Raw genomic sequence first — 11,466 nt, 5'->3', positions numbered from 1 at the left:
CTGTATAATTACCTTCATTGACTTGTATAGCCGTTCAGCAAAAAATGCTGGTTTACTCTTAATGCATTTCACTGCAATCAGAAAAAAAAGTTAATTTTAGTGTTCATCACACAAACATGTCAAACTACAACTGCAAAACATCAAAGGCAAACATCACTAATAATTCTGTGTAAATTAAAGTGACATGATTTTAAACTGATAACCAAAAGTTAAACTGATAACCAAAAGTGATTGGAATTCATTTCATCTTCAGATGAAGAAGTGAGAAAACTTGCTCTCATGATCTGACGAACCAAAATGTGAAATGTTTTATGGAAATCGTGCAGCTTTTGGGAAGATTCACTGAGTTCATTACGAACGCACAGATGAAAGCCAGCATATGTAGAAGGGTTCATTAGTACATGAGCACCTTTCACATCTGTGAAGGCATCATGAAGTCTGAATGATGTATAAATATGTGTAACAGTAAAACCTGTTATCTCCACAGGAGTCACTTCACAAACTAACTAACCACTAACTCGTTTTATGTACCTGCTTCTGATGATCAGAACTGAAATAAACAACCATACAAGATTACGCTTACTCTGGAATTAATTATAAAAGCTTTGTTTTATTGTAAGTGGGAAAAAAAATCCTACTTAAGCATTCAATATGTTACCTTACTCTTTCTTTCTTTCATTCAATCAAATTTGTTTGTATTTGAAAAGGAATTCAAGGTTTTGCACTTTTCACAGAAGGCTAAGCTATAAAGAATGCTCTCATTTTCAATCTGAATATGCCTTCTGATGAGACTCTGTTAGATTAAATGGACCATTTGAAACGACATCTCTTATGCAGGCATTAATAATACTTTTCATTAAGTCCACATTTCTTTCTGATGTAATATTACCATCTAAAATGATGTGCATTCATTCTGTTAACTAGTTAACGGGAATAAAGGCATGGAAACATGAGTCCGTCTGCAACTAATCTGCAGTATATAATGTGTTTCACTTGCGTAAGCAGAATTATACTGTAATAAACTAATGTAGCAGTGAATATATGCCAGTGTGATGAAACATGTGAGTGAAGAACCTGACCTATGGCAAGAAAGACGTCCTCCAAGGAGCCAGACATCTCACTCTTGATGCTAGCCTCAATGTCTTTTCCAGAAATCTTCTGATATTCCTGAAACACTGGAGCAGAAAACAATATGATAAGGATTTATGGAGTGGGATGCTAATCATTATGAGCTGTTCAGACACCAATTTATGGACTAAGAGAAATTATTAGACTTAACGTTTGCTCATAAACCTGCCACAAGAGGTCAGTAAAACCTTCACAAGCTTTTTCCAAAGCCAGTTTTGTTATATAATAATAATGATTAAAAAAAATAACTGCAGTTCTTATTCTGGCAGGAATACCTCTCAGCAGATGGTTTCTGTTCCTAACACACAGCACTGTGAGGAATTTCACCTCATCTGTGCCCCAACGAGCCTCTCCAGCCTCATAAATGTCCTATAAACCCAGAAGTAAAAAAAAAGGAATTTATATGGGATTTAAAAAATACGTTTTATTTAATATGAAGGTATTAACCTTTGCATCTTGAACGGCCAGGGCGTCGTCCACTTTATCGCTTTCATCTCGTCCAGCCTGCAATCCAAAATAAAATCCAGACAAAATAAGCAAATACACACAGATAATCAATGTTTCTCTTTCTGCAGTAAAACATTGGTAAGAAAGATGCTAATCAATGTTTTTTTTATTAATAACTTGCAAATAAAAATACAAGTTCCCTCGGTTTTGTTTATATAATCAAGTGAATGCCTAAATAAATTGTTTTAAAAGAACTTTCAGCTGCTGCTCCGTCATTAAATGAAGCAGTGACTGAAACGACAATGACATTAATGTAAAATATCTTCTTGATCTTTAACTTAAAACACCTCTGATAATTACTAGCACCTCTGGGGAAAACAATGCAGAAATCTTTAATAAATATCATTAAAATATATCATTTTTTGTTGCATTAATATAATCTCACAATGAAAAACACTGTTAAACACCCCTCGTAGAAAAGGAGGGGTAAAAAGCTCAGATTTTTGACTTCTGAACTTTTCCATTTCAATATTCCTTTGGGTTTTTGTTTACTGAGATATAAATAGGATCAGAAATCCTGTCCACTCTTATTCCCTATAGCCATTAATTAAAAAGGCAAAAGATATAGATATGTATATGCAAATATGTAGCAGAATTTATGATTATTTTGTTAGAATATGAACAATAATACAACAACTTTCCTGTCATGTTTGGAATCTGGTTATTTATTATAAAGCAGTTGTGCTAGGTTTCATACTTTCTGTTGTCCCCTTCAATAGCAATGACAGTTTGACGTCTTTTCAAAGATTTGTGGATTCATTTATCAAATTTTAATGCCATTCAGTGCAATTTAAAACAAGAAGATGTGTGCTAATGCTCACCAGAAAGGAAATGTTTGCAAGAAAATAGTTACTTGCATAGATATGCAAACATTTGTGGTTGGTGTCATAATTTAAAATGTCGAAACAACTGGAACCGGAACAAACAAGGCTGTATCAGGAGCCAAGTTCACCTTTTGACCTCATAGTGAGGAGGAGAGAAACGTTTTCAAAGCGAGATTGGTCTCTCAGGGTTTCCAAGTCTCCATAACAACCATTTATTTTAAGACTTTTTGACACCTCTTTATCAGGGTTGCCAGTAATTATGAAGAATGTTTCATAACACCACAGATTAAATGAATATTATTGGAGCAAACTGGGAGACTGATGTTTGCTTACCGTGAGCAAAGAGACCAAAACCCTTTTAAACATCCCAGAGGTGTCCCCAGACACGGCGTCCTCAAGGGTCTTCCCATATTCTACAGTAAAGAAAAAACAACAAAAAAAGAACAAATTATGTAAATTATTACCTACAGGCTGTTTTATTTTTGAAACTGCCATTAAAACATGTTATATTTAACTCCATATGGTGAGATAAACACCAAAAACATAAAAGCAAAGGTGAAAACAATGAGCTCCCAGACAGAGAGCATGAATAATTTACAGCTTCCACTGCTTTCTGATAATGGGCCTTTAAAGGCCGCTGTGCAATATCGTATGTCATATATAGGCTCAGGAAACGACAGAGATACAGTAACTTAATGCAAGAATGAGAAGTGACAAAGTTACCTTTCTTATAGACCTCGTTGATGGTTTTAATTTCATTATTGCTTCTTGAAGCCAGAATATCAATGAGGCAGGCCTCCTCTGTTCCAGCCCCCTGAGAAGCAGAAAATTACTATTTTGTTACTTAACTCAATGGAAATGAGCTCAAAGTATAACTTTAAAGGTATTTTGCTACTCCCTGTGAGAAAGTATCAATCTGATTTCTAAAAGGCCTTTTTCTCTCTACATGAAGGTAGAAAGATTTGTAGCAAGTGACAGAGAAACTGGAGTAACAAGTTCACCTGCTGAGAATGACAAGTTTCAACTAATGAAAATGAAAGAGGACGTCCTCGAGCATTAACTATCATCTAGTGAATAAGAATGTAAATCAAGAATGACAGAGATCAGCTTTCATAGTTCCTTACTCTTCCTGCCTCAACTTTTTAGAAGTTTCTGTTTGAGTGCAGAATATTTGCCTTGATGCAATTCATCTTCCGTTTTCCCCCCACTAATCAGGAACAACACTGAGATGATGATCAAAAGGGGCCAACGGCTATTTCCTGTCTATTCTTTTTTTTTGTTTTTGTTTTTTTTTGGCCTTTTGACAAACTAAGATCAGTTCAAATCTATAATATTTTGTAAAATTTAGTTGTTTTACAAATATATCTCTTTAAAAGTTATAATTTCTTAGTGATTCTGTCATTTCACAAAAAGTTATACGTTTCATTAATTTGTTCATTATAAAGTTAATGTAGGTCATTTAAATTCCTTTTTTTTCTCAGAATGTCAGATTTGCGTAAATGAAGGAATGAAAATATAAGTGTAGAAAATAAACCTATACAGACATGGAAACATTAAAACAATCAAACTACAAACTTCCAGGTGGCATTCTGTATGTTTTACTCAATTATTGTGTCTAGAATCTTAGACATAACAGGAATGACCAAGAAAACATACAAAATACCAACCAATGGCTCCTGTAATTTTGTATTCATTATTTATACTCATCATACTTTGAAGCAAAGTGCTGAAATGGTGCCTAAAAAGTGTGGATGGAACACACTATATGACCATAAATTCATCACAAAAATGTTAATTAAGTGAGTAATTCTGACCTTCATTGCATTTCTCAGCTCATAGGCATCGTAGACGGGCGCCAACATCAGCAGACCCAGAACAACGCTCTTGAAGTTCCCGCTCAGCTCTGACGACAGATCATCAGCCAGCTCCTAACAGGACGAACAAAGGGAATAATATTGAGTCATTTTCCAGTTCTATCATAAATTCATTAAGAGTAAGATTTATCTTCTAGAGACCAGATGTCCATCATCTCTGAGCTCCCCCACCAAAGGGTGTGGTTTTTGGAAACATTCTGTGAACAGTGCAGCCGTGTCGCACAGCTGACCACATGTGGGTGTCTCCAGCATGACTCACTCTTTCTGCTGGGCTCAGTCTTTGCTTTTCCTGCAGTTCCCTCAATGAATTCTCAGAAAACTTTATTCAACCTCTTACTGGACACCATGTGAAGGGATCGTCTTTATCTCACCGTGTCAACCCCAAAACTTCCCCCTCGGTTTATATATTGATCCTCATTAATAACGAAACAGAGAAGCAGACAGTTGGCAGCATTCCTTGTTTGGTTTTAGTGAATGTTTATTACAGGAGGGAGCGTTCCCCTTTCCGGCCGACTACAAGGCTCCCCCTGTCCAAAGCTGTGTTTATAGATGGTCATTTCCAATTTATTTCTGCTTTCTGGTCAGTGATTAACTTGGACTTTATCTATGCCTGTACCACACCTAAACAGAACATGATAAGAGCACACACTGAAACAATAGATACAGCACATGTGCACTGTTTGCTGTAGGGTTCATTTCGGGTGCTGTCCATCATTTTGAGGTCGTCAAGCTGTCGCTTCTCCATCTGCTTAAAATAATGTTTGTTCAAGATAATAATTCTGCTTCCAGTCAGACGAAGATTGTGTTTGCTCTCACCTTCCCCACAGTTTGTTTGTAGGCCTCCTTTATGCGCTGTCTCTGGGCAATCGTACGGTGCGCCAGGACGTCGGTGATGGCCGCCTCATCCGTCCCTGAAAGCCACATCAGAGCACAGTACACACCTTGTGAACAACTACTTGGACCCTTTCAGAGTTTCTCTGTTTTTTGTCACACTATATTTTACACATCAAACATTTTTTTAACTAGATAACCTGAGTAAATACCAAATGCTGGGTTATTTTTCTGATTATTTCATTTATAATGGGAATAAATTATCAAAATGTATCTGGCCCTATGTGAAAAAGTTATTCCTTCTAAATCTAAATATTGCTTTCATAATAACTGTTTATCTGCCTTTTAACTCTCGGTGGAAACATTTTTGGCCCGCTCTTCTTTGAAGAAGTATGTTAATTCAGGCACACTGGAGGGTTTTCAAGAAAGAGAGGCAAATCAGACCTAAATCCAGACTTTGACTAACTTTCATTTTCTATTTTTGAGCCAATAAGAGGTGGAAATGCTGGTTTTGAATTTGGATCATTGGATCACTGAATAACTTGTGCAGGTAAACATATGGTCAACCTTACGGTCGGACATTTTCCTTTGGGATTTTCTCATAGAATTGAATTAATGGTTTTATTAATAATGAAAAGCCGTTCAGCTGCTGAAGCAACAAAGGAAGTCCAGATCTTCCCATCACCACTGACATATTTTACTGTCAGTATGATGCGCTTTTCCTGAGATGGACGCCCTTTCAAAATGTTCTGCTTCTGTCTTGTCAACTTGTAGGACATATTCCAAAGGGTTTTAGGATTTATTGGGATCCTTATTGGCACATTTGAAAATGCCCTTTTGGTTGTTTTTGGTCAACAGTGGTAAGAGGTTGGGAAATTTTCCCAACCTCTTATATAATGTTAAAACTATAACACTGACATTAACTACAGGAAATAAGGCCTTCAGTGATTTACACATAGTTTATGGTTCGTTTGTGACAGTGTGGATGAGTCATTGATTAACTATTTGAATAATATTGGTAGGCCAGGCTCTTCTGAGAAGGTTTAGACTGTTCCATGTTCTCTTAAGCTTTTTTTTTCTGGACTGATGAAAGTTTATGACTTCATTTCTCATCTGTTGGTACAAGTTGTGTTTCTTTTGGAGATCTACTTCATGTTGTCAGACAGGTCCTACTTATATGAGTTCCTGATTATACAGGTCTGGATAGAGAAACGGACCCTCCAAAACGTGGTTAATCCCAGTTCATTTATGATTTAGCAAGGGAACAATTATATTTTCACATAAGTGAAGTTGGTTTTGATAACTATTTTTTCCCTTAGTAAAGAAAACCATTTGAAATATGCAATTCACATTTACACTTCCTTTTTTTTTTGTCAGATAATAAAATTAGTTTTGTGATTTGAAGCATTTACATGTTCATTTTATTTTTTAAAAAAAGGAAAAACAGATTAAATCTGTGGGGGCACAAAAACTTTTTCACAACACTTTATTCGAAACTACTTTTTAAAAATGTGTCTAAAGGAGATCCCTCGAACAGCCGTGTAGATAATCCTGACACACAGCTGCTTGTTTGGGTTACCATAGAAACCGTTTGTAAGCAAAAAGCAGCAAACTGGAGTCAGGAGGATCTGATTAGCCTAGTAAACTCCTAACATCATCCACATTCCTTTTCAGAGATCTCATGCAGAGCAAAAGTTGGTATGAAGGTTTGTCACACAGTTCTCACTGTATCAATTCAGACCATTGCAACCTACACTGAGATCAGATTACTACTGCAATTTGCATGCTGAGCAAAGTCAGGGATTTATTTTGTCTCCATAGTGTAGAATAAAGCAAAAACAACAGGATAAAGTGGGAAAAAATGTTGAGAGTCTAAAATCAACAGCTGTGATTACAAAACAAGTGCTCAGCAACACTAAAATTTCCTCTAGAGCTTGGGAGGAGCAGACTTTTTTTTTCTTTCCATGGAGTCCTCCATGAATCAGAGATAGGAAAGGCTGGATCATGAATGAAAGTGTTGCTGTGGGCCACTCACCAGTTCCCTTCATGGCTCCTCTCAGCTTCTGGGCATCGGCTGCAGCATCAAAACCAGTCGCCTCGGTCACAGTTCCACGGTTTCCAATCTGCTCATTGATTACACATTTACAACCGGTTAAGAATGCTAACAAATTAAAGCAAACAAAGAGTTCAAAGTTTATCTACATGTAATCAATTCTAAAATACACTCATTTTTATAGTTGCTTAAATACATCATAAATGCATGTAAGTGTATTACAACTACTGACATTTTTTTACTTTGTTTTTCTTGTTTCTTTTTCACGTGTGTCTGTGATTTTTACCGATTCTGATTTGCTGCTAAGGACTATAAAGACAACAGAAAAAAAGTTTGTGGTGCGGGCGTCAAAGTAGACGGTGCTGTTTGACGCATATATCGAACAAAAATAGGTAGAGCCTTTAATTAATCCACTTCATAAATAGGAAAACAATTGTCGGATTCGATTTTGACCAGCTGATCAGCAATCAGCCGGTCAAAGAGAAATAAAAGATTACAGCCACTCGGTCCATTTCTGACACTATTTCAAGTTTGAAAAAAAATTGAGATTTCCATTTCACTTGTAAATTAAATATTTCCTTTAGGATTTGTCAGATTTTATTTGTTTATCAAACGTTTCCCATAAAGATTTGCTGAGATAAATGTCCGGTTTGCTGCAAATCTTTAATGTAATAGTGAAAAAGCACATCCTAATTCAGAGCAAAAATATCGTTACCCAACCATTCACGTTTGGAGGAAACTAAACGAGGCATTGAAATTCACGAACACTGTTCCAACTCTTAAAAATGGTGGAGTCAGCATCATGCAGGTGGATTATTTTTTGGGGAGAAGTACAGGATTATTTCTAAATTCTTCAACTTTGAGCTAAGTTATAAGTTAGGAAATTGTGACCACACAATAAAATCGGTTTTTAAAAATAAGATCAGTACCATCTCTTTCTATTCCTGTCTCAAGACAAGAAGAGACTAAAGTTTCACTAGACATCTTTAGCAGTTTAAAGTGTCGCAACTTCTGTACAATGATAAACATAACCACAGTATTTGCCACATTTTAGGCCGATCTCCATTTTAAACTCAAAGACAGAAATGTACTCATTCTACAAGCTGCAGAAATAATGGTAAAGCACAACTAACTTTAGACATTAGGTCTAATGTTTAAACCTTATGATCTTGCAAATACATGCAAATACCATTGGTGGTTACTATTCTTAGGAAAAGCAGCTTTCAAAGAACACACTTACTGCTGCCATTTTTTTAATGATGCTGTATCTGGTCTGGAGGTCTGAAGAGCTGAAATTAAAAAAAAATACAAATAAATAAAAATAAGCAGCACACAGCGCATGAAAGAGATTATAACAAAGTAAGAGCAAACAATCCAAGGAGGAAATAAGATGGTGCCAGGTTTGAAGGCTTCCCTTGTTAACCTCTGATAAATATTTAATTTGGTTTATTATCTTCACGAGGGTTTCCATCACACTCATAGGCCATGAGCTCTCGTTTCCCATCTCAGTGCTGGTGTTGCACAATCCCACAAAGTGTTTGTTTGTATGGACACACCTGTAATTACTCCGTTAAGAAGAGACATAATGGGAAGTCATTCCCATTACATATTTTAAAATTTAATATGAAATTAAACTGTAGCACTGCGATTCATCAGTCTGCTGTGTGTAAACTAACAACAATTTTGTCTGTGATTAAAAGCTTATTGTACAAAAAAAATGATCAGACTATATCGTAATATTTTATGGAGACATTTACATGACAGACACTGTGGTCTGAATTCAGGAAACAGCCTAACAGAGTGGTTTGTTGTGAAAATATTCTGCATGTGATCACAAGACATTTTTACACTCAGCATGCGTCAACTGCAAGCCATCCCAAAGTTTATTCTGCATCTGGAACATAATAGACAATTATCCTGCAGGAAAACCTTCAGATCAAGTTGTGTATTCAAATTCATGCAAACATGAATTTGATTACACTAAAATAGCTACATGTAAGCTACATGTATAGTAAATGTAGCTTAGCGAAAAAATAAAACTTACATTTCCGTTTCAACCAATCACGTGAATGTCTATAGCGTCGGTTCTTGGAAAGCTATTAGAAACCGGATTGTCAGGACTTAAAGACATTAAATGAAGAAATTGAACAATAGTGACACGTAGAATAATCGAGCGGAACTGAACAACAAAGTTATGACTGCATTTGAAATCTATTCATAATCGCAGCATTTGTGTAATAATGTATCATCTTTTGTAGAGCCTTTAAACTGTACATTTTAATACAAAACGGTACCGAAACTACACGAGGAAGAAGACAACGATAACTTGGCTTTGACGTCCCTGGGCACACCCTGCACAGGGAAAAGCGGTTGCCTGAGAAAAACTTACAGAGTTACAAAGCGGAACCCGAAGAACTCTGAGTTTCGTCTCACCTGGTCTAAGAGTGCTTTCTTCCTGAAGCCCAACAAGAAGGTAGAGAGACAACAGCAGAACACCGTAGCTTTTAACTACAGCTCTGTTCACGGACCACCCACTTCAAACGCTATTTACGCGTGTACGCCACAGCTCGCGCGCATTCATCCAATTGTGTTTACTTGCTGTGACTCCAGGGGGCGCTGTTGCGTTCCAAATAGCCTCAACCAGTTATTTTGTCGTTCAAAAAATACAAACTTCGATGGATTTTGTTGGGGTTTCATGGTGATATGTAGCAACTAGGTATAAATACTTAAGTAACTCTTTGAAAAAAAAAAGATAAAACTCCACTCTAAAATTTTGGACACAACGCCTTGACTCGAGTAACTTCCCCCAATAAAGAATAACCTTTTTTTTTCTAACAAAAATGCAAAGTCTTGCTTCTGCCTGAATTTGTTGTTTGTAATTATCTTATTTCATCAGTTAAGTCTTTGACATAGTTTTCGCATAACTTGTTTTTAGTCCAATTACGTTATTTTTAAATATTAAATTAGCAGAACCCCATCAATATCTCGTTGGATCCCTTTTGCTGACCCAAAAATATGTACAGAAATATCATCTTTAAGAGTTTTCTGTTTCACTTTTATTCACTACTCAAAATTATTACACTTTAGCTTTTAGCTGCATATACTTCCTTATTTTAGTTGCCCATGATTTCTTAGGGTTTTTCCAGAAGTCCTCCACACTGGACAGGTTCTTCGGTCTTTTCTGGCTCATTTTGAGGTTGCTAACGTAGCTAGAGGAGCAAAGCAGCTTCACTGATGTGTCTGGAAGACAATAGAGCATGACAAATAACATTTTAATAATTTTCAGCTAATGATTGACAAACAGGTCACATATTTTGATAAATAATAGAATACAATTAAAAATCTTTGATCAAAAAAATGTATTGGTCACTTTTTTTTTTTTTTGAAGTTGCATTTTTTCCTTCCACCTTCCACCAGCTTTCTGAGCCCCACCTATCGCCCCCTGGTGGCCACGGACCTCTTTTCAAGCTTTTTGCAGGTTTTTTGTTTTTGTCCAAGTTTGCTATGTTTAGTTGCAACAATCTTCTCAATTTAACGCTGCAAAATAAATATTGCTTAATTTTCAAGGCTTTTTACACCTCTTTACAAGAGTTTCCAATTAAAGGGGTCAGTCCAGCAATTATTTTTGCACAGGAACAAAGCTTATATTTCCAATTAAATAATTAAATTTATTGTGAACATTTGAATAAAATTACCTTCAGTATAATATTCCTGTAATTTTGTTGCAATACTGATAGCACTAAGAATTCTTTAGAGGTATTACTGCACAGACGATAAAGTCAACAGATGAACATAACACTGAAGAGTTCACACCCCACTGGAGCTACAGACAAGGGGTAAAACATGTGGGGGGAAGCTAAACAAAGAACTTTCCCCAAAATAGAAAAAAAAGACAAATATAAAATAAGAAACCACAAAACATTTTTGCAATACCATAAAGCTGTCATTCAGCTGTTGGAAAATGGGATTTATGCCCAGTTTCCTCACTCTAAATGTTGCAATGTCTTTGCCAAGACTTCCATTTCCCAATATACGCCTCCTTTATTGTCATACTCACTTATAAGTTGCTAAGGATGAAAGCTCGAAAGCACTCCATGGTATATAAATGTAATAAGGATGTACATTACACCAGAGAAAAATCGATTACACTAAACCAAGAATGAGACTCAGTAATTCCCAAATGTGACCTGGCAGCAACCTGACCAACATGAAACTCAAAGCAAGGACTACATGACACAAAATGTCCTTA

At 36.1% G+C, this 11,466-nt stretch overlaps 1 protein-coding gene across 2 annotated transcripts in view; it reads right to left on the bottom strand.

Annotated features, from left to right (window-relative positions):
• The window catches only part of anxa4 (annexin A4), an 11,351-nt gene extending 1,555 nt beyond the window's left edge, over nucleotides 1-9,796 (bottom strand). The window contains exons 1-11 of one of the 2 annotated variants that reach the window (XM_007567652.2): nucleotides 9,651-9,796; nucleotides 8,458-8,506; nucleotides 7,200-7,287; nucleotides 5,150-5,244; nucleotides 4,274-4,387; nucleotides 3,183-3,273; nucleotides 2,793-2,872; nucleotides 1,576-1,632; nucleotides 1,404-1,497; nucleotides 1,080-1,175; nucleotides 13-71 (exon numbers count right to left, since the gene is read on the bottom strand). In XM_007567652.2, the coding sequence (XP_007567714.1) occupies nucleotides 13-71; nucleotides 1,080-1,175; nucleotides 1,404-1,497; nucleotides 1,576-1,632; nucleotides 2,793-2,872; nucleotides 3,183-3,273; nucleotides 4,274-4,387; nucleotides 5,150-5,244; nucleotides 7,200-7,287; nucleotides 8,458-8,466 (783 nt within the window). In that variant the 5' untranslated portion in view covers nucleotides 8,467-8,506; nucleotides 9,651-9,796. Of the gene's footprint in view, nucleotides 1-12; nucleotides 72-1,079; nucleotides 1,176-1,403; nucleotides 1,498-1,575; nucleotides 1,633-2,792; nucleotides 2,873-3,182; nucleotides 3,274-4,273; nucleotides 4,388-5,149; nucleotides 5,245-7,199; nucleotides 7,288-8,457; nucleotides 8,507-9,606 lie in introns of both variants that reach the window. The other variant, XM_016679527.1, reaches the window with a different exon arrangement.
• Between the last annotated feature and the right edge of the window lie 1,670 nt (nucleotides 9,797-11,466).

The sequence above is a fragment of the Poecilia formosa genome, unplaced genomic scaffold, assembly GCF_000485575.1.
Source record: "Poecilia formosa unplaced genomic scaffold, Poecilia_formosa-5.1.2 Scaffold6, whole genome shotgun sequence".
Classification (NCBI taxonomy): domain Eukaryota; kingdom Metazoa; phylum Chordata; class Actinopteri; order Cyprinodontiformes; family Poeciliidae; genus Poecilia; species Poecilia formosa.
This window is presented reverse-complemented; position numbering and strand designations above follow the sequence as displayed.